General features: G+C 38.1%; 2 protein-coding genes and 1 non-coding gene across 5 annotated transcripts in view; all 3 read left to right on the top strand.

Annotated features, from left to right (window-relative positions):
* The window catches only part of LOC149048023 (uncharacterized), a 28,795-nt gene extending 17,417 nt beyond the window's left edge, over positions 1-11,378 (top strand). The window contains exons 20-36 of one of the 2 annotated variants that reach the window (XM_089200216.1): positions 491-816; positions 1,333-1,471; positions 1,723-2,048; positions 2,913-3,051; positions 3,357-3,700; positions 3,937-4,075; positions 4,568-4,896; positions 5,527-5,665; positions 5,951-6,276; positions 6,473-6,611; positions 6,837-7,162; positions 7,342-7,480; positions 8,018-8,125; positions 8,763-8,841; positions 9,032-9,073; positions 9,465-9,512; positions 10,436-11,378. In XM_089200216.1, the coding sequence (XP_089056342.1) occupies positions 491-816; positions 1,333-1,471; positions 1,723-2,048; positions 2,913-3,051; positions 3,357-3,700; positions 3,937-4,075; positions 4,568-4,896; positions 5,527-5,665; positions 5,951-6,276; positions 6,473-6,611; positions 6,837-7,162; positions 7,342-7,480; positions 8,018-8,125; positions 8,763-8,841; positions 9,032-9,073; positions 9,465-9,512; positions 10,436-10,463 (3,116 nt within the window). In that variant the 3' untranslated portion in view covers positions 10,464-11,378. Of the gene's footprint in view, positions 1-490; positions 817-1,332; positions 1,472-1,722; positions 2,049-2,912; positions 3,052-3,356; positions 3,701-3,936; positions 4,076-4,567; positions 4,897-5,526; positions 5,666-5,950; positions 6,277-6,472; positions 6,612-6,836; positions 7,163-7,341; positions 7,481-8,017; positions 8,126-8,762; positions 8,842-9,028; positions 9,074-9,464; positions 9,513-10,435 lie in introns of both variants that reach the window. The other variant, XM_089200215.1, reaches the window with a different exon arrangement.
* A 1,508-nt stretch (positions 11,379-12,886) lies between these two features.
* Positions 12,887-15,656, top strand: LOC113673042 (octopamine receptor beta-2R). The gene has a single exon (XM_027189390.2). The coding sequence runs from the start codon at positions 13,522-13,524 to the stop codon at positions 14,500-14,502; it is 981 nt and encodes a 326-aa protein (XP_027045191.2). The 5' UTR covers positions 12,887-13,521; the 3' UTR covers positions 14,503-15,656.
* Positions 15,657-16,262: 606 nt separating this feature from the next.
* On the top strand, positions 16,263-20,952 carry LOC113673044 (uncharacterized). 2 transcript variants are annotated; one of them, XR_016184950.1, is made up of 5 exons: positions 16,263-16,358; positions 16,493-16,572; positions 16,782-16,857; positions 19,009-19,088; positions 20,815-20,952. It is a non-coding gene; the product is annotated as an uncharacterized LOC113673044 (transcript). The 2 variants fall into 2 exon arrangements; XR_003446383.2 differs by lacking the exons at positions 16,263-16,358; positions 16,493-16,572; positions 16,782-16,857; positions 20,815-20,952 and adding exons at positions 18,793-18,930; positions 19,962-20,101.
* The last annotated feature ends 1,074 nt before the right edge of the window (positions 20,953-22,026 follow it).

Here is a 22,026-nt window from a genome sequence, read left to right as displayed (position 1 = left end):
GTATCCTAAACCCTTTCCATGGGCAAAAAATAAAAGAAAAATGTTCTCCGACGGGAAGTCGAGAGGACCGCTCTTAGCGAGAGTGGCAATTAAGCACTCAAAAAGCAGTCCAGGTGTTACGCTTATAATTGGGCAGTGTAAAGGGGCAGTTTGAGCGTCATGTTTTTTGACAGTCAACGTTATACGCACGTGCTATTGCATGGAATCTTTCCCGACTGTTATGTTTTTGCTCATAAACACATTTAACCACTGTGTATTTTTTTCCTCATATTTTGCCACAATTTTTATGAATTGGTAATAGAACTTTGTGTCGTTTAACTCTGTGCGTAATCATACTCGTGATTACGAGATCTAGTTTGAACTCCCGCTTGGCGATCGTCCAACCTCCATACAACAGTTGTATTAGTAAAAAAAATTGAACTCCAGTCGATCTTACGACCAATGGCCATAAGAAGGTTTTCTAAAAACTTAGTTTTCGCTTTTAATTTAGGATGTATGTCACCGTATGGCATGGAAAATCGAAAAATTTCGGACTCTCAAATTAAGTCGTCAACACAGCTGGATGAAAATCACTCCGCAAAGCATTCCCGGTTACATTCAAAGGCAAATAGAGAAAACGGAGGAAGCTGGTCAGCGCTTAAAAATGACGTAAACCAGTGGCTTCAGGTGGATCTTGGTAGTTATGTAAGGGTGACGGGCATTTCTACTCAGGGGAGGAATGGGCGTGACGAGTGGGTGACCAAGTTCAGACTGCAATACGGTGAAGATGAAGACACCTTTCATTTCTTTGAGGATCCAGGAGATTTTGTCGCGAAGGTTTGCATTTTGAAGTGGTTTTCTCAACAGTATTCTCAATGGCAAAAGCAATAAAAATAAAATTTTATTCAATCCCAGTTATCAAAGCCTTGCCAGGCTATTTCTGAATTCCATTGTCAAGTTGGAAAGAATCCAGGGCAAAGACAAGTTTTCAGAAGTATAGTCACCAAATTTTGTTTCCTTTGACTTTGTTTTAGGAATGAAATTTCACATCATTTTATTTTGTGTAGATTTTTACACACTAAGCTTAGCGAGTTCCTCAGTTCTCCTCAGTATAGGTTAGCTCTGATAAAAAAATTGTGGTCATGCAGATCGACGTAAATCTACTCTATCGTACGCTTTTGTTCTCAAAATGTTTCTCATTTGAAGCGAATTGTAAGAAATAAGAAGCGTGGGGATTCTATGAAGTTTTTGGCTCATTTGGCAATCTTTTCATTTGTTTTGAGAAAAATTAATACCGAAGAAGACTTTGAGTAACCATCTTTGTTGTTAACGTATTTGCGTTTTTGTATTAAGGTTTTCAAAGGAAACAAAGACAGTGACACTGTCGTGTACAACACACTGACTCCACCCGTGATAACGCGTTACATTCGATTCAAACCTGTTGAATGGCACCATCGAATATCAATGAGGATCGAGATCTATGGCTGTCCAGGTATGTAGAATAATCTCATATTCGTTGTGAAGACATATTGAATACTAGGCTTTGAGTTCTTTTGCACAGATAGCAGGTTGCATTTATTCTACCTGATGTTAATCACTTTTTGATAGGATGTCTGTGGCACGCTGCATGTTGTGAATGACAATATCTTTAAATGTGGTTCTGACCACAGGAATAGGTAGCCATTATCTATGAAACAATGGCATCTATTTTTAACTCTAACCGTTCATTTTTGTCAAACTAAGGTTGCATAAATCCTCTTGGAATGGCATTTGGATCAATATCTGATATTCAGATAACAGCATCGTCACAACTGGATGGCAATCACTCTGCATCACAGGCCAGGTTACATTTCCAAGCGGATGGTTACAAAGTTGGGGGTTGGTCAGCTCTCACAAATGATCGTAACCAATGGCTTCAAGTGCATTTTGGTAGTCACACAAAAGTAACGCGACTGGCGACTCAGGGGATATATGGCTACGATCAGTGGGTGACCAGATATATGTTACAATACAGTGATGATGGAATGACCTTCCACCTCTACAAGGAAGCTAGATCCAGCTCTGCCAAGGTACCAGATATCCTAAGCCTTTATTTTCTTTGCTAAGTTACAGACTTTTACCAGCAACTTTCGTGCAGGTAAAATTCGCGGTTGTTTCATCGAAAAATGCAGAACCGACAAATATTTTAGAAGAAAAAGAAATGTGTTCGAGAAAGGGGAACTTCATCTATCCAGCTATTCCTCTTTCCCTCCCTCTCTCCTTTTCTCCTTCCATGCGTCTAAAATTCCATCCATTCATCCATCTGTCCGTCCACGCATTAGCTCAATCTATCGATTTATCCAAGCACTCATCCGTTCGTCCATCCATAAATTCATCCATGAAATCTTTTGCTCCCACTTCTAACCTAATAAGTGTAGCTCAGCAATCATGCTGCACGCGTAATCACGTACTGCTATTGGTTACCTATATACAAAGGAATTATTGAGTATGCTCGGCTGGTCCTATCTCAAGGAAAGTAGAAACAAATAAAGATCTCTCACGATCTTTAAAATTTGATTTTCTTTGATCAAAGTTACTTGAATAAATAATTTTTTTTATCTATTTATATAGTCCTTCAACTATCAATCAATTCCATACATTCGCCCATCCATCCATCCACCTCTCAATCCGTCCATTTCCGGATTCATTCATCTATCTATCCATCTGTGCATTAATTCCGTTATCCATCCATTATCCTTCCTTCCAATCCATTTGTCTAATCCATCGATCCACCGTACATCTGTCGGTCCATCTTCCATTCACGCATCAAAACTCATATATTTATCTGCTCAACATCAGTCAGCAAATCGGTAAGACCCCAAGTCAGGTTGAGCGAACCTTAGCAGTGTTGAAAAATTTACCCTAATTTTTTCTATCCCTTGTCAATTGTTTAGGTGTTCAATGGAAATCAAGACCAAAATTCTGTTGTTTATAACACATTGAGCCCACCAATAACCACACGCTACATCCGACTGAAACCGGTAGCCTGGTACAACCGGATATCGATGAGAATGGAGATTTACGGCTGCCCAGGTACATTTCCTGTTGACAATAACCCGGCTCGGGTGACGCTGGAAAATTGATTTGACAAAACCTTTAAAACAACCAAAGCCTCTCAAATTCATCACAGGTTATTCATGTGAATCTATTATAACTTTTGAAGACGACGTCCCCTTTTTAGTAGCCATGGTTTTTCATTGTATAGTGTTAACCTTTAATTCGTCCAAATTTCAGTAAGTAAAGAGAACAAAAGTATCACGATGCGCTTAAAGGAAGACCTCAACTGTACGAAGAGAAAATACACCTTTCGCTTTCTTGTCCGGTTTCAATACAAACAGGTTGTGCGGCACCACTTGGCATGGATAGTGGGGCAATCACCGATGCACAGATAAGCGCTTCTTCGCATTGGGGTGATGATCATGCAGCCAGGCAAGGAAGGTTACATTATAAGAGAGCTTCCGGCACCTCTCATGGTTGGTTATCGAGTATAAATGATTTAAACCAATGGTTTCAAGTAGATCTTGGTCAATACACCACAGTGACAGGTATAGCGACCCAAGGCGGACGATGGATGTATTACTGGAGAGATTGGGACCAATATGTGACAGCATATAAATTGCAGTATAGTGACGATGGAGTATCTTTTCAGTTTTACAAGGAGACGCCACACGAAAGTGACAAGGTACACCTTTAAAGCAATATTGATTCAATTTTAAGACATTGTAAGTGATCTTAACTCAACATTAAATTTAAAACTTGTGAGAAAAAAGACAAAGTGGCCGAGAATAGGAAAGCAATATTCTTTCTTCCTGAAAGCTTCATTGTTTGAGGGGGGTGGATGTGTGTGGGGTATATGAGGCCTTTCGCAATGTTCTGATAGAGAGCTCGCTTTTCACTTATCCTAAAAACTTTGAATAGGTCTTCCCAGGAAATACAGACGGAGAGACCGTAGTCATTAACGACGTACGCCAGCCAATCAGAGCACGCTATATTCGAATTAGACCAGTGAGTTGGCACCGACACATATCCATGAGGGTTGAGATCTATGGCTGTCCAGGTAATTTCCATATTTCGTGTCATTATAATAATAATAATAATAATTATTGTTATTATTATTATTATTATTGTCATCACCATAATTTTTGTTATCATCACTATGATCACCACTTTTAACATCATCTTTATAAGGTAATGCAGTTGTTTTCGTTTACATCTTACTTGTACATGTAAAACAAACAGCATTGCAACCGCTTATTACGATAGTGACGAAAATTACCTGAACGATGGAGGTAAACCCACAAAATTCATATGGACGACCTTTTGTCATCGTAACGTTGATAGCGGTATGTTAGCTATCTAGCTTTTCAAAGGTTTTATTTAACTATCACTAGTTTAGTTATAAAATAACTCCTCTCTAAAGGAATGACCTCAACTTTGGGTGGTATGGCTTGGCGTTAACACTTGATTGTACGTATTACAAGATCATTAATAAAAGGTTTTCAACCTTTTTGTAGCTATATCTGCGATATGTTTTTCTCGACATATTCAGGCTGTGTATCCCCCCTCGGCATGGAGAGTAAATTCATCTCTAATACGCAAATATCTGCCTCCTCACAACTGAATGATGATCGTGCTCCAACACAGGCCAGGTTGCACACTCAAGCAGCCATAGGTGGTAAAAATGGGGGGTGGTCTGCTCTCAAGAACGATCTTTATCAATGGTTTCAAGTGGACCTTGGAAGTAAGGCAGTTGTGACGCGTGTAGCAACACAGGGGATAGATGGACTCGATGAGTGGGTGACAAAATACAGAGTTCAATTCAGCCATTCCGGGATTTACTTCAACTTTTACAGGAAAGCAGAACATAGTTCTGCACAGGTATGCTCTTACGTCTGTATTCTTGATGTGAAGTACTGATAAATTGACACTATGTAATATTTACCCCACAACGTTACGGCTGGATCAGTTTGAGGCCGATGTAAGTAAATGAGAAAACTTTTAGGCCAGTTTTGCTAATTTTAACAGCCTAAATGAATGGTTGAGGGAAGGTCGAGTGTCTTAATGGTTAAGTGGGTGAGTGAATTGTGGTCTAGGTCACATTAAACTGACTCACCGAGAATACCAAAGCAAACAAAATGTATTATATTATATTTATATTTACCATATTACGAGCATTTTCTCTCTACGGATTCGAAAGGTTCTTCTAGGGCAGACCACAACACCAGGAACTACATTCCCTACTCTTTGCGATAAGTGTGTGGGTTCTTTAACGTCCCCTACTAACTAGTACCAAGAAGATGCAGGAGACGGGTCCTTATCCTAGAATGTCTAACCGCTTGCAGATATCATAGCAAAGGCAGCACACTCTCCTCAGTTATTTTAAGGCCCTGAGTGTGGGTCCATTCTGGGTCTTGAACCCCGACCTCCCGCACAGTGGTCTGGCGCTCATCCACATGAGCTAACCAGGCGGCGGTTAACTACATTTCCTTTTTAAACTTTCTTTTGAAGGTTTTCGACGGAAATGAAGACAGTGCAACAGTTGTCGTTAACAAACTGACTAAAGTAATCAGAGCGCGTTTCATCCGGGTATTGCCGATAGAATGGCACAAACACATATCAATGAGAATTGAGATTTACGGATGCCAAGGTACAGTCAATTCTTTCCAGTGACTTTTTACTTTCATAGTTAAGAGGTGTCTTCTTCATTAAAATGACCATACGGAATTTTGAATTAGCAATAGCCTGTGGCAAGGTCAAGTAATTGCTTGAAAAGATACAGCTATAAGTGTATCAAGTCAACTGCATGATCATTTTCCACCCACAAGTTTTAAGGTATCAGCGTTTATAATTGGTAGTTATGTATTAATCAAGTATCATCATTTCCCCAAAGGAAACTGCATTTGCTTCATGACCATTTTTTCGCATTTCTTAGACTGCATCGCACCCCTTGGTATGGAAAGCGGAAATATCGCTGACTCTAAAATAACCTCATCCTCGATTTTGGGTGGTAAAACCCCCCCAAGCCAGGCCAGGTTAAATTACAAAGCAGAAGGTGGCTTCGGCGGAGGTTGGTCAGCTCTCACAAATGATGCTAACCAATGGCTTCAAGCGGATCTTGGTGCTGATAAACGTGTGACACGTGTGGCCACTCAAGGAAGGAATGGGTACGACCAGTGGGTGACCAAGTATAGGGTGGAGTACAGCGAGGATGGCCAAAGCTTCCAGGTGTACAAACCATCAAATGCCAGCGTAGCCAAGGTACGTTTAATCATTTCTGCAACTTCAAAAGGTAATCTTAAGCACCTAAGGATAAGAAAAAAATGCACCCAAAAGGAATGAATATTGGAGTTCTTCTAATTAATAGTGACAAAAATGCCAAATGCCATATTCACGTCATGCACATTCCTTTTTTTATGACGCATCAGTTGATTTTTTCCCTTTTTATTGTCTTAAGATTTTCACAGGAAATACAAACAGCGAGGCTGTGGTTTACAACAGTGTGAGGCCCCCAATCACAACAAGATTTATACGGCTTATACCGGTGGAGTGGCACAATCATATCTCTATGAGGATAGAGATCTATGGCTGCCCAGGTGCTTTGAACTAACAATTATGACTGATCATTCTCTAAATAGGGTTACTTAATATCAAAACCTTTATATCTTCAGATACTGGCCCCTAATTGATGAAATATAATCATTCAAGCTGTTTCACAAATTATGCAAAATCTTGTTCTTGGAGGATTATGCGAATGTCTTGCCATTGTGAAAGGATCCGAATCATTTATCTCCTAAAAATATCTTTATTTTCAAACACAGGATGCGCTGCAGCGCTTGGTATGGAGAATAAAGGAATACCTGATGCCAACATAAGGGTATCATCGCAACTGGATGGGAACCATAGCGCAAAGGAGGCAAGGTTAAACTCAAAAGCAGACTGGCACAAGGGAGGGGGATGGTCAGCCTTGAGCAATAACTTCAATCAGTGGCTTCAAGTGGATATCAGCGGTAACCTCCAAGTGACAGGTGTTGCAACTCAGGGGATGAATGGGAAAAACCAGTGGGTGTCCAGATACCGCATACAGTATAGCAGTGACGGAGTGACTTTTGAATTTTATAATGCAACGGAAGACAGTTCAGCAAAGGTATGATTACTGCTGAAAGGAACAAAGAGGTTTGCCACTTGACCCCATTTTGACTCAAGTGCTTATTTTAAGTGAAGCAGTTAATTGTAGGCCGTAAAATTCTAAAAAAAACTTCAGGTCCCTTCTTTTATAGTTACTCAGCAAATTGATAATTTCTGGCTTTACTGTCTCAACGTCAGGTATTTTATGGAAATCAGGACAGTGACACAGTTGTAAAAAACATGCTCAGTCCACCAATATCAGCACGTTACATTCGCCTGATTCCTGTTGAATGGCACAATCATATATCGATGAGAGTGGAAATCTACGGCTGCTCAGGTACAGTAGCTGTCTTGTATCGCTGAACTGTGATGACGCCTTTGCTCATAGCGAAATTTTGGGTGCAATACCTGCTTGAGTTTACAATGAAAGATTGGCTGCTAGGCAATTTTAAGATGCTCTCAGTTTAATAGTGGTGATTAATTTGAAATCACAATTATGATTTCAGACTAATTTAATTTATTTTACACGATGTTTGACTGTCACTCTTCACTCTTTTACATTTTATTACATTACTTTCGTTTTCGCTCAATTTGATTGGCTTCAGCGCACAAGCCTTGACTGGCTAGTTTTTCCTGTTTTAGTGTTTAATTGAAACATGGATACAAAGAGTTGGTCCAATTGTAGAAAAGAGCACAATCATCTCATTCCTACCTTGCAAACCTCAGTTTGCTTTTGCGATGAGCAAAGTCTGTGCAAATTAGCAACCATTCAATTTGGTCTTTTCGGTATCATGTTGTCACCGCGAATTCTTGAACATGTTTCAATTTTTTAGTAAGAAAAAACCTGAATTTGAGACTTTCTTTGACCTCCTAGCGCTTACCTATTCGCCAACGGCACCACCATCAGAAATGACGACAAAAGCTAAAAACGACAGAGAAGAGGGAAGACCCGCAGCGAGCAGAGGGAACCGGAAAACAGAAGGTGCCGCTGAAAATTTTGTCTAATTGTTGTGTTGTCGCGTCAGACGATGCGTTAAGAAAACGAAACCCGTGCGCTCAACATCCAACACAAAGGAAATTATTGAAACTGGGCAGCATAATTAAACATTTTTATCTCACCAACTATCGTTGAGGAGTTAACCAATTAAATCATCATCATGTGAATTTTTTTGTCGATTGCAATTCACAAAAACATTCGACTTACGTTGAGCAAGGTAATAAAACGGTAAGTAGATTGTGATCGCACAGTCTAGAGTCATCATCCATCACCAGTTTTTCATATTGAACTCTGTGAAAGGCTTTTTCCCTTCACTGTTGATAGCCTATAGTTTCAGAATTTTGGTCAGCAAAAAGGCTGATCCGCGTCAGTCTCGAAGAAAACCACACCCAATTTCAGACTAATTTCCCAAGTTCGAGTAACACGAATAAAGTGTTTATCTCCTGCTCTCTTGAAGATGAGTCAATGTGGGCTAAAAAAAAACCAGGGTCGTAATGAGAAGTGGCCTTATCATACCTCCCTATCCAACTTTTATGAAAAGGCATTTATTTTTGAGATACGAGGGAAACCAACTCCTTGTACTTGATTGTTTAACTGGGTAGATGCGTTCATCTTTTGACAGGTGTCAATGTACTTGCTGTGGTGTTACCCGTGATATTAAGCATTTTGATCGCTGCCTTGGGTGTATTTTACTGGAAAAGGTGAGAACGAGCTCTAAACGGGGAAATTCGTTGTCTAGCGACGGCATCAAAAAACTTGAAATGTACAGGTTTAACTCATGAACAAGACATGAAGATGTTTATATGATGTTTACATTGTATAACGATTAAACTCTTACCTATGGTTTTCTTTCCTATGATGTGACTTTGTAAACTTGTTTTTAAATAGGAGAGCTAAAAGGAATAAGGACATCAACTCAGTCGCATTTCAAAAGTGAGTAGAAATCATTTCTAGTTTTGTTTGTTTGTTTGTTCGTCTGAAAGAAAAAACGTCTTAGCACATCTTTCTTAATATACTGACTGACTCACAGACCATTTACTTACGTTAAATATGGTGTACTCCAGTTCTTTATAGGACTTTGGCCTTCACAAAAATCTATTGATAAACTCATCCTATGCACACATCTCTGCAAGCATATCATTCTATGGTTTTTTCCTGCACTTGACGTCTTTACTTGTGATTTTCCAATCACAATTTTTAACTTCCAAAACGAACACTGCTGATGATTGATTTGGTCCACTGTCAGGTGTAAACTGACAGTGTAAAGTCACTTTTAAGAGTCGTTATTACAGTTTTTCACGTTATCTGCTTTTATTTTTTGCAGGGGAACCGATGAATTAAACTATGCAGTTAACAGAATATACGATGACGGGTAAATAAAAACACCGAGAACTGCGGTATTTTTGTATGAATATTTACGCTTGTCCCACTTACAGTACGTAAGTCCACGAACAACACGTACATTGAACACAGGAACAAGTAACTCGTTATAGTTTTTTCTTAATAGAGGTTATTTAAGCATAGACGTTGAAGAGAAGCGATGGCATCCGGAAGAGGAATGAAACTAATTCTTACGCACTTTGACCCCAATGTATTTGTCGTGTGAATGTCGTTTTAGTATGCTAAATCTAAATGATTTATTCGGACAAAAATGGTTAAAGGCGCACCAGGCATAATAACTTTATCTTCTGGCTACCATCGCGTCTAAAAACCGTTTGTGCTTAAGTTTCCTAATAATTTTGGGGGCAGTTCTTGACGCAATCGTTGATTTTCCTCAGAGTGTGCACAATATAACGGCAGCCTCTCGGTGTTTCCTCTAAGTTTCATGCCTTCTCGCAAACTTATATCATTTGGATATTTACCTCCACCGAAGTGGAAGCGAGATCTACATATCTATTTTATTTCCTGATTTCCTTTTTTCGCTTCAGTAAATCATTGGGTTACCAACTCCTCAGCGAAAAAAATTTTAATAGATTAAAATAGGTGATTGTTATCGTAACAATTGATGGCATTTTCGACGGAGAGTCGTGAAATAAAAAAACTCAAAGCAAACAGGCGAACCGCCTAAAGCGTAACAGAACGCGACTGACCAAGTCATCATTGGTTTTAATTTTGAATATTGATGGTTGGGGATTCGAAAGTGGCGCAACCAAAGCAAACCCACATTACCTCCGACATTCAACTGGAAATTACTTAGTCTATCCCTCTGAAAACTTAGAAATCCCAGAACTGCATTCGTGGAAATATATATTTAGCTCTAATCATTGAATTTGATGTTAATCCTTTTTTTGACAGGGACGAGGTGGTGTACCACGAGTTTTGAAATTAACAAACTCCAGCACCAAGGATATGTTTTAGCCTCTTACTGTTTTTTAAAAGAAATTGGAAAAAATCATATAAACAAATGTAAAGATCCTTTGAGGATTCTAATCATTTTCCCTCTTAATAGTCACAGTAAAGAACATCAAGCAGAAGTAGCATGTTCGGTTTTTCTTATTAGTCAGAGGATAATTAGGAAGTGAATCAGTTTTTGAATGTGTAAATGTGAAAAGATTGTCACTTTTAGTTCGTTGCTGTCTAAACGATGTAATTTTGTAGCAGTTGGTGATTACTGGCTCGTAGAGCGTTTCCGATTGAGTGTCGTAAACACAAAACCAAAGTTATCACAAGACCCAATCAGAAGATGGGAAAATAACTGCAAGAACCGATGAGAACTCGAAGTAAACAGTAAACGGTCCAAAGCGAGGGAAAACGCGGGTGACCAAGTCGTGATTGGCTTTGGTTTTGCACCTGATTGGTTGAGAGAGTGGCGCAAGTTCTTTTGGACCAATCACAGAGAGAAGAAAAGCAAAACCAATGCAACCCGGAGTATTTTCGACACTCAGTTGTAAATTGCTCTAACCTGAAAACCACACAAGTAACAACTCGTTGTACACCTGAAGAATATGGCTCGCATACTTTTAACTTTTTTTACTTTTTTAGACTACTGGATGAATATCATAATATGATTGTCTTGGATAAATTTTTTTATACAACCATCACTATCATCAGGACTACCCTCACCCGGACATTCAGACTGTTACCCCGGGGTTCAGATCATTTACTGTATCAATGCTCTTTTGGTTTGACATTCTATCTCAAAGGGAACTCATCGCGTTCCACACATCTTGGAAAGTGAACCAATTTTTCTAAACAAATTAAATTGGACATTTTGTTCGCGTTGTATGATTTGCTTTAAGATTCGCATGTGTTCGATCCTTACGCTCACAGCTCTACTTAGAAAATCATAGATCTGAGCAGCTGATGTAAATTTTTTCGATATTGCGATCATTTATTGCTTTTGCAAATTTATGAAACTGTGCCAGACACATGACTTAGTTAATCGTATCGATTTTTCCCCCATCAAAAATTAATCGAAATTTCTCGAAAGGCGCATTCATTCCGGTAAGTCTACCGCTAAAGCTAACATCTGGGAAAGAAACTGCACTGATAGTAATGTAACATTAGGAATATCAAGGTAAAGAAACCGAGCAATTGTGATGGTCATGCAGAGGTTAGAATTTCCCATAGAGGAGACAATTTATTTCTTATCTTTCTCACTAATTATTTCGTCAGCGTTTTCGTTACGCGACCGATAGACGTTTCATAATATGTACACTCTTGCATGTTAATCACCCTCTCCCTGGAAAAAGTTGCAAATTACATGATCGTCAATCTTTTATGTTTGCATGTAGGTATGTATGTATGATATCATTATCTTAGATCTATCACCTGACAAACAGTTCAGGTGGGACGGCAAGAAAAGCTGGCGAGAAACTTTGGCAGCTTTCAAATGGATGACAATAGTGAAGCACTTTGTTGCTCTGTGTTATCCCTCAGCGGGAAAGTTTGCATAAAATCAAAATACGGTCATTTCGACACTAATAATGGCAATTTTCTGAGCAAGTTGTAATTTAAAATTCATGTTTTCATAAAGAAAGCAGCCGCGATTTTAATACTAGGTGTCGATAATGTACACGTATTTAAAACAATTCTTTCAGGATGTTCTAATTTACATAGATATCTACGTCAGTTATTTCTGGTGGCATGATAAGAAGATTATATCCGAAAAAAAAAAAAACAAACTGATTAAGATTTTTGAAGAAAGAAAGTATGCGAATAAATATCCGAAAATATTCGACTGTACACGCAAGGTATTTCCCTTTTTTTTAAAATTCAGCTTGTGTTTTTGGACGCAAGGACAACTAAAATGCCAAACAATTGTGCTAAAGCAATTACGGAGCAAACAAAGTGCTTTTGAAAGCTTCTTTAAAGCACAAGCATTTTTGAACGAGGTCATAAACGAGTTGTTATTACTGGAAATTGCTTTGAAGTGAATCACGCACGTAACAGACGACTTATGGACCATATACGTTACGTGATCGCGATCACGTTCATAAAGAAAGCTGCAATTTTTGATATCGCGTGAATTTGTCCCTACTTAAATTGGTCAAGATTCTTGTATATGGCGACAATCGTGTTGAAGCTATGCTTCAGTATGCCTTTTACGAGACCACAAATGCAAGTTTGTGTTGATGTATCTAAGAATCTAAAAATCCTGAATGTGGGTCTGTTTTTTTTGCCACTCATGAGAAATTTTTTGTTGACAGCGGTTGCAAAGAATTAAATTACTAATTCCGGGTCCTCTTATTAATCCACTTTAAAAAAAAGCTCGAGGAAAATTTAGTATTTGTCGCTTTTTTTTTTTTTTTTTTTTATTAAGGGAGATTCTGCTATTCAAATATTTTTTCGCGCTGATCACTTTTGTGCAGTCTTTTAATCAAATATTCGATAGGGTTTGCATATGAAGGGACGTCAAATTACCACCAGATTTTAATCATTGCTGCTGAACAAGAAAGGGTTTTTCATCTTATTCTCAGCCTATAACTGCAATCTTAGAACTAAAGCCATAGAGAAACAAAGTTATTAATTCGTAACGTGCACGAATAATGCATGGATCTCGGCCCTTAATCTGCCAAGCTTTAACAAAAGATCTAAAGCGTAGGAAAACAAAGCGACACCTATTTTCTTCCTCCAATGGCGACGAAGAGAAAATACTCCAGACTATTAAAAGGATTTCCTCAAGACAGGTTCATTTCTTATCAGGTATTCTTTAAGGTAAACCGCAGTTGCTTTCGACTTATGTCCAAAAAATAACAACCGTAACGGCTTATTTCAGGCGTGTTTAATCCGAGAACAAGACCGTTTCAACCTCAGGTGACTTGAGAGAAGCATGTTTGAGACAAAATTTTGATTTCACTAGAGGCAATTTGGTTTTAGCAGTAGCTGAAAATGAGGCGCTAAAGATGAATACGTAAGATTACATCGGGATTCTGTTCAATATGGGAAACACGACAGCCGTGGAGGTGAACAGTTACTTTTCAGAATCAGTAGATGCCAGAACATTTCGCGCTTTAATAGCATCGTGGGCATTACTCGGACTTATCTCTGCTGGATTGAACCTTTTCGTGTGCGCCATGGTGATCTTTAACAAAAAGCTTCGCACAATGACAAACTATCTTGTTCTCAGCTTGTCCATCTCTGATCTGATGGTAGCGGTTGTGTTTGTCCCTGTGTACATCATCGATCATTACGTCAAGACAGTCATCGCAGGCTATTTTGTGGCCTTCGTCTTATTAACAACGGTTTTCAATCTCTGTGGCGTCACGTACGAGCGTTATATCGCGTTGACACGACCTTTTCGTTATCGAGCGATCATTAACAACCAAAATGTGACCGTTATTATCAGTATCTCTTGGATCCTTCCACTGATTCTGTCTCTTCTTCCGTTGGCTTGGAACACCGACGCGACTTCCACCATTCACAAAGCCTACCTGGCGACTATTTTGGCCACTTGCATCTTCATTCCATGTACGACAATGGTGTGTGTTTACATGGGTCTGTTAAGGGTGGTACATCGTTTTGTGATAAGAAATAAGAAACGGACGTGTAAAGGTAACAATACTGGATACCGGGCGGGCAACGAAGAGAAAGCAGCTGGAGTATTTGCCATCGTTCTTGCGATGTTCCTGGTTTGTTGGCTTCCTCTCATCTACATCAACATCTGTTTGATAACAGACCAGAGACATCTTCTCTCTAATGAACTAATACTAATCTCTTTTTACACCTTAGTTCTCAACTCCATACTGGACCCTGTAATCTTTGCACTTTATAAAAAAGACTTTCGTGAGATGTTGAAGAAGCGCTTAAGGCTCAAATGTCCCGGCAAAGACCAAAATGGCCACCCCAAAGAAGATTCTGACATGGGTTTAAGAAGGCTCTCTTTGAAAACCAATAACTTTGAGGAGGTTACATACCCCTAACAACGGAGACACCAAAAAGTGTCATAACTACCTATTTTAGCACGTTGAAAATGAATGATATTGAACGACTATTTCGACTAATACGGCAAAATTAAAATTTAAGTGTTAATTCTAAAAAGATCTTTCGGTTAGCTGAGAGCTTCACGAATAAAATTCAGCTGTGATAACGCTGGAGATGGCAAGGATGCATTTGCATCTAAACTTAATCGGAAATTGCTATCTGGTGGACAAGCTACCGTAGGCAGTAAATTGAGCTTGATGTTTTTATTTGTTTGTTTTTGTTACTGTGTTTCTTGTTTTTTCCTTTTGTATGGAAAACCTATGAAAGAATTTTTAAAAATGATTACGCTATGGAGTATAATTTAATCAGAACCTGTGCCTATAGATGGAAACGGTGAGGCGGAATTTACAACAATCGTTGTTCGGTTGTCAGTGACGGGGAGTGAGGTACAAGCTAGGCCAGGCCATTGATTTATGTTACTGCAAAAAAATTGAATTTTTTTCTTAAAAGCTCTCTTGCATACTTCGAATGATGTCTTTCAAATTTCATGAAAGCCACGGCTAGGTTACTGTAATTTTTCTCTATCGATTATTATTTTTTTTTTTAAAGAATGAAAAATATAATTTTTACGACGGGGACTTTTTACTAGCAACCATCCAAGTGCTAAGAAAGAAATATTGAAAGTTCGTTTTAAGGTTTTTGGATTAAAGATGTGCCAGTGATGGTCTAAAAACAACTTGGTATTTCCATGGTTGTATCAACGATATCAACAAGTTTTGTAAGCCTGAAATTAGTCCGTGGTGCTTTGATGTCTGTCTGTGGAAAGAGTGGACCATGAAATTACTGCAAAGAATTATTTATTTACTAGCACAGTCAATTTCAATTAAGTTACGTGATAATTTGTGTTTTTGTTGTAATGAAGGCTTGAACAAAAGTATAGTTGTTAAATTGGGACTTTCAGAAAAGTGTGCCATTTTGACTGAGATGGGACGCCTGAAAATTCGCTGGGCTAAACATAATGCCATAGTTAAGCAAGGCTAATGTGAGCCACAATTTATCTCTTGTCAGTTAAAAACAAAGAGCTTAGCTGAATTTGAATTCATAATCTAAATGTTCCTTTATGATAGGCGAAGCAATAAATTGAATTAATTGTGTTTTTGTTTCGGTTTGAAGTGGAGTACACGAGAAAAACTAATGTCTATTACGACTCGTTGACAATTCTGACAAACCTATTTATTTTGGATCCAGAATTAAACTGCAACGCACCACTTGCGTAGTTTCATGTATTTGCGAATGTCATTTCAAATCCCTTTAGATCTATTTGCGATCTGATATTTACAGGTATAGCGATAATGAGTGGTGTTTCAAAATGTTTTTCTCAATACCTTGGAAAGAGAAGGCACTATTATTGTAGATGTACCATCGCCCAAAAATCCACGATGACTTACACAGAGACATTTATTGCGCACTAGAAATGAATTACAAATTTGGAACGAGAATCAAACTGTGGCGCACAACTCGTTCTGTTTTAAGTATTTGAGAATATTATCTAAAATCTTTTTAAGACTGTGTGTAATCCGATATTCATAAGCATTGCGACAACAACTGGTTTCTCAAAGTGCGTCTCTAATGCTTTGAGAAGAGATGGCATTATCTCAGCTACATCATTTTCCACAAATCCCCGATAACTAACAGTGAAACAAAAATATTGCGGACCAGAAATTAATTTGAAATTCAAACCAATGGTAAAATAGAGAATCAGAACTTTAATATTCAACATTGAGCTTATTCAACAGTCACTATGGAATCACATATCTACCGAATTTTCTAACAACTGAATTGGCTTATGAGTTGGGTAAGACCAAATCGTTTCATAAACCTCCGACACATGATATTCGAAAGTATTTTATATTGTAAATTGACACGATCGAAAATATCGAGTATTTTTAAATTAACCACCATGCATAACACTGATGTATCATTTGGCAGATTTTGCTGATAGCAACACAAAGCTAATTGAATGGTTACACGCTTCAACCGCCAGACACTCTCGGTGAATCAAACTCGAGGTAAATGGAATATTTCTCAATTTCCAACTGGTATAATCGACATAAAAAATTTCTATGTCAATCAGTTTTCAAGGTCGGATCTCTGGAAATGTTTATTGTGGCCAACTGCCGGAGTCGGCGAAATGCGATGTACATTTCCGACGATAACGCCTAAAAATACATTACAAATAGCATCATTAGTAAATGTATCATTTGATTTCTTATCATAGGCTTTGATAACTTTTAGAAGTTGTGTTCGAAAACAAGTCAATAGATTCGTCTCTTTCAAAGAGTTCCAAAGGCAAGGTAAGCTAAATTATTTTCTTCTCGATCAGTTAACTAAATGATTTTCTTAAAATTCCGCATAAACAAAAAAAGTTCGTTTGGTCAAGAGTTGATAACGCAATCATCTTATTTTTCATCGCAAAGTACAACTGTGATGGAACAAATTGAATTTGAGGATGATCTGAACTAAATCTTTTAGTGCACAATACTGAATTTGGATGACTGATTCAATTTCTGAGTCTGTTTAATAGAATTTTCTATCCGGAAAGTTTCCTCGTTCGACTCCTATTAAAATTTGTATCAGTGAACTGAAGTAATTCGATTTGTACAGTACATAGCATTTGAAAAAAAATCAATCTTATGCTTATACATAATTCGAACTCAGATATCATTTCAGTTTTGAGGCCCGTGTTTTGCTCTTACAATGTGTTTCATCGAGTCGTTGTTGCTTCTTTTAAATCTTGTTAAAAAGAAAAATATATATTTTTCTTGTGTGAAATTTTGAAGCGCAGGTTATACAATTGTCAGTCAGTACAACGGTGCGCAGCTGTTTGTTAGCCTTTACTAATAATGTGACCAATAAAAACACAGCAAATCATTGCGTTAATACCTTTGATCTCGCCACAAATAATTGCATTAATAAGAGTCAATGCATTTTCGTCATTTTAAATTCTGATTTTCAAACCTCAAAGGCGAGTAGAGAATTTCATTGGACTCATCAGCGCTGTTTTTTCTTTTGATTTTTCTGAGATCGCTTATCGCTCCCTCAGGGCTAAGTAACAGTTCATTTACAAAGGTGGTCACAGAGCAATGGAAACTATACTTGAGTCCGTTCTGTTGACGTCATTTTTCCGTGGGCTGTTCTGTCTCGGGGCACGAAAACGACAAGGCTAATTGCTGAAAATTTGTCGTTCTGCGTCATGAATTTAAGGAAAAAGAACCGTTCAATGCTCTGGGCGGCGAACTATCCAATTACCCGAGTTAGCTGCGTTACAGAGTAAAGTGTTTTAATACAAATGAGGCTTTATTGTGTTTGGGAAAAAAAACCAAGATCAAATAGGGATTTAGTCACATTAGAAAAAGAGCTTTGGTTCGATCACGAAAAAAAAGCAGCCACCTAATTGCTGCTGCATTTGATCATAATTCATCTGGGTTTTCACAGTCTTCTCTTTGCTACTTGCGCTACGAATTGTTCGCGCCACTGATAGCCCAACATCTAATCTATAGCAAGTTGTGACTGAGCAAGTTTCCAATCTTACTACAGTACAGCTAATTCAATTACTAACTCCTGGTTTAGTTTAATTTGATTGAATTCTGCAATGTAGTCGAGAATGTCTGATGAATACCTGGCTTTCACTCCTTTCAGAAGCACGAAATTGACAAATCCTATTCGAAAACTACACAAAAAAACTAATTATTAGAGAGATATTCAAGTTTTGCGTGCAATAACTATTTTAGTGGAGAGATCTCACTTAGTTGCGAAAAGATTCTCCAGGCTCTAACAAGGAATATGTTACATCCCAAAGGTTGCGACATGGGCTCCTAGCGCTGAGTTGTGATACGTTCATCTATGTACCTATGCCGGATAATAGAACTTTGAATTGAAAGGCAATTTTTAAACGTCGTAAGGGATACAGTTATAGACAATTGTGACTGTAGCCGAGCTCCAATCGATGAAATTCCACAGGGACTTACCTTTCTTTACATGATTATCAAGACCTGACTAATCTTCCCATCTTCCATCCAATCCTCCCCCCCCTCCCCCCAATATAGACAATTTATATCTACATTTACTGTCTATAAAGCCCAATTTCTCTTGGGAAATAAAGAGTTCACAATAAAGTCGGCAAATGTTATTATGAGAAATAATTATATTTCTAATAATAACTATACCGAAGCGCCAGGGAAGCAAATAGAACTTTGCGGTGAATATCGTGCACGAGCCATTGCTCTTCCATTTTATTTAACTCAACCAAACACGTGTTTTCCATCTGTCGTCACAGAGAATGCAATAATGATCTGTATTTACTTTCCACCAGAAAATCGATAGTACAAATCCATCCTAAATCCACCTTGGAACAATATGGTGCGAAGGTATTGTCAACAGTCCGATTATAATGATAATAAGGTTGCTAAAAGCAGATGAATAATTGCACGTTTGATAATCCACAGATCGTCTACATTCCTTACTCTGTAAGAACATGTATGAACCCCTGGAGAAATTGCAGAGTTGGATGAAGGCTCTTAAACTGGTAAGTTTAACGAAATGTATCGTACATCTGTCCCCAAACACTTTTTAACCTCAAAGCAGTCTGCGTTAAACCAAACGTTTTGTACTCATGTACAGCGTTTACTTCTTTAAAATCTTGAACCGACATCATAATACTGCGAAACTTCAAGCCAATGTCATAGTTCAAAGACCAGAATCGAACGTTTTTTAGGAATTTTATTGGAAGTGAACCTTGACAGATCGGCTTGGAGCCTCTAAGGAAATAGCTACCCCCACAATTACTGATTATTCAACAATGTTTTTACAAGTGGTTCTGAAAACCGCTTCTCGAGTGTTCCACACGAGGGCTAATTAACTGAATTTTGTGATCACGACGATGCTTCCAGTATAAAAAGGCCCGTCAGATATCTTTTAGGTTCTAGACCTCAAAATCAACGCGTAGAGTTGTTGAGACGTTGCATGCGTAAGTGACGACATAAGAGAAACATCAATAAATTTGCGATCACAGATTCGTTCGCTTCATGGGTGGTAAGAACAGCCAAAATAAAGCAATAGGGTGAACATTAAGTCAATGATTATGAGATGATATGTGTTTTAATGGCTACTTGATAGCCAGTGCCATTGAGATGGACATTAAATGTACATATTTATCACCAAAATGCGAGTTTAAACAATGCTTGAAAAAATCTGAAATATGTTTCTCAATTTATATTAATGGCATAGAGCAGTCGATATATCATGACTATAATACATTTTCGTGCAGTCCGCCGACGAACCATCGTAAACTGATAAATATGCAACATATGATAAAATTATTATCGCTTAAAAAGAGAAAAATTGCAAATTTTTAATGTAAGAAACTTAGATTAAGAATATAATGTGTGTTTTTTTGCAGACACCATTTACATTTCGAGATGGGTTAAAATCAAAGACAAAAAAACCTCTGGCTGTTATTTGAGACGTTGAAAATGAGATGCAATCGATCGATTTCAATAGTAGTTTTTGTAATTAAGAAATGCAGTTGATGTCCATTATGTTTTACCTGCCGAAGAAACGAAAACATTCTGCCAACTTGACCGCAGGCGGTACGATTACGTCCCAGAAAAATTTAGTTTTCTCTTTCTAGAATAAGTCTGCGGTTAGGGCGCTCAAAACTCCGAAAAAATCGACCAAGCCGAGAACCTTGCGAATGAAAATGAGATAAAGGTGTTTGTATTATGTTCTGCATATCTTCGTTTTTACATCAAAGAGGGGGGGGGGGGGGAGGGGGTAGGCATTCAAGGATAATTTAACTATTTTATTCTGAATGACCATATCTTGGTGGTAAAACAACAATTTTTTTGTAAAAACATGCTCGATACGAAATGCTTTTAGCATGCTTGCCGCTCTTTTGTATTAAGTGTTTAGTTGATATTCTCGCATCCCTCTGTTTTTTACCGTAGACGAAAATTACCGGAAATAAATTTTGCTCCTGTGGGGTCGCTGCCTATCTGTCGCTTTTATCACATCTTCCATTAGTAGGACTAAATGCAAAGAACGCATGTTGCGTTATCTCCTAATGAATACAATATTCTCCTTTTCAATCCAATGAACAATTCCAGGCTTACTGAATAGTTTGTACTTGAATAAATATTGTTCTAGAAGCTATTGGCGAACAAAGCCCAGTGAAATCACAAAACGTAAATAATTCCCCCTTTAGCCAGGCCATTTTCTATAGTATGAATAACTTTTTTTCTTTATGACAATAGTTCTGAAAGAAAGGACTTTTCGGGACTAATTGGGACAAATGTGGTAATTGGAAACAGCAATGAGATGTAATGAGGTCAGCACAGCCTGCAGGATATTTTGACCGGGACAAAAACGTATTCTTTTGCAGCAGGGCTAAGCGGCTACGTTTGTTTTGATGGATAATGTGTTACAAGACAAGAAAACAATTGTGCCAAAAATGTTGTTAGCCGTGGCGTGTAAACAACGCGAGAGCTTTCTGTATCAGAAGAAAAAACATGCAAAGGACGAACTAGATGGAACCATTTTTTTTTCTTTCAAATATTCCGCGCCCCAACTGTATCAGTAATGTGGTGCTTTGTAACCTATTCAGACGGGTGCATAACTTCTTAGACGGGGGGGGGGGGGGGGGGGTTACAAACACTTTGAAAATTTCCCTCTAATTTCCAGAATATCAAATAAATTCCTAAAAACATCCCCGGATAACATTTCCATGGAAAAAGTGGCAGTTGCCTAGAAATTCGTTTCTTGTAAATAAATAGCTAATAGGCAGTTTTAGATTTGACCAATTATAACGATTTCCAATCGAGTATCAAAAGTAGGTCTTGAACAGTGGGCCTTGGTTTTGCTTCATAACGCTCTCTGATTGGTTAAGTCGGAGAACTTGCAACCAATGAAATACAAACGAAATCCTATGGCATTTAGGTTCTTTGTATTTTCCCACGCTTGAAGCCGTGTACACCTTTGAACTTTGGGTTCTCATTGGCTAATTCTTTTTAATTAATTATCAACGTGACATCAAATGAGAACTTTTGTCGCAAAAAGGTTCAGATTACAGGAGAGATTATCTTTGTTCCAAATTTTGCTAAGCAGTCCACTTTCCCCTCCTCTACTACCGTCAGCGGGCCTTACAAAATAATTCTTCGCTTTGCTTTAATGTTATTTAGAAATGTTATCCATAAGAATGAAGACAATGAATCAAGTCTTACATTAATTTCACGAAATCGTGTAGGCCTATGTCACTCTTGAGTAAAGGAGGATCCATCCCCGTAGAACGCAAAAAGCAAGTGTTCAATTCTCTCTCGAGGTTTCATGGTAGGATCTAAATAGAACAACATTTCAATGTTCTCAATGCCTCTTCTAACGAATTAACGGATTATTTATATGAAGCGTTTCAAAGATCCTTTGAATGTACACTGAAATAGGAAATGTATATTGGAGTCCTAACGAAAGTA

The sequence above is a fragment of the Pocillopora damicornis genome, chromosome 3, assembly GCF_964200805.1.
Source record: "Pocillopora damicornis chromosome 3, jaPocDami1.2, whole genome shotgun sequence".
NCBI classification, from domain to species: domain Eukaryota; kingdom Metazoa; phylum Cnidaria; class Anthozoa; order Scleractinia; family Pocilloporidae; genus Pocillopora; species Pocillopora damicornis.
This window is presented reverse-complemented; position numbering and strand designations above follow the sequence as displayed.

Coding starts and splice junctions, on each gene's coding strand:
- LOC113673042 (XM_027189390.2), top strand. CDS start 13,522: ATGGGAAACACGACAGCCGTGGAGGTGAACAGTTACTTTTCAGAATCA.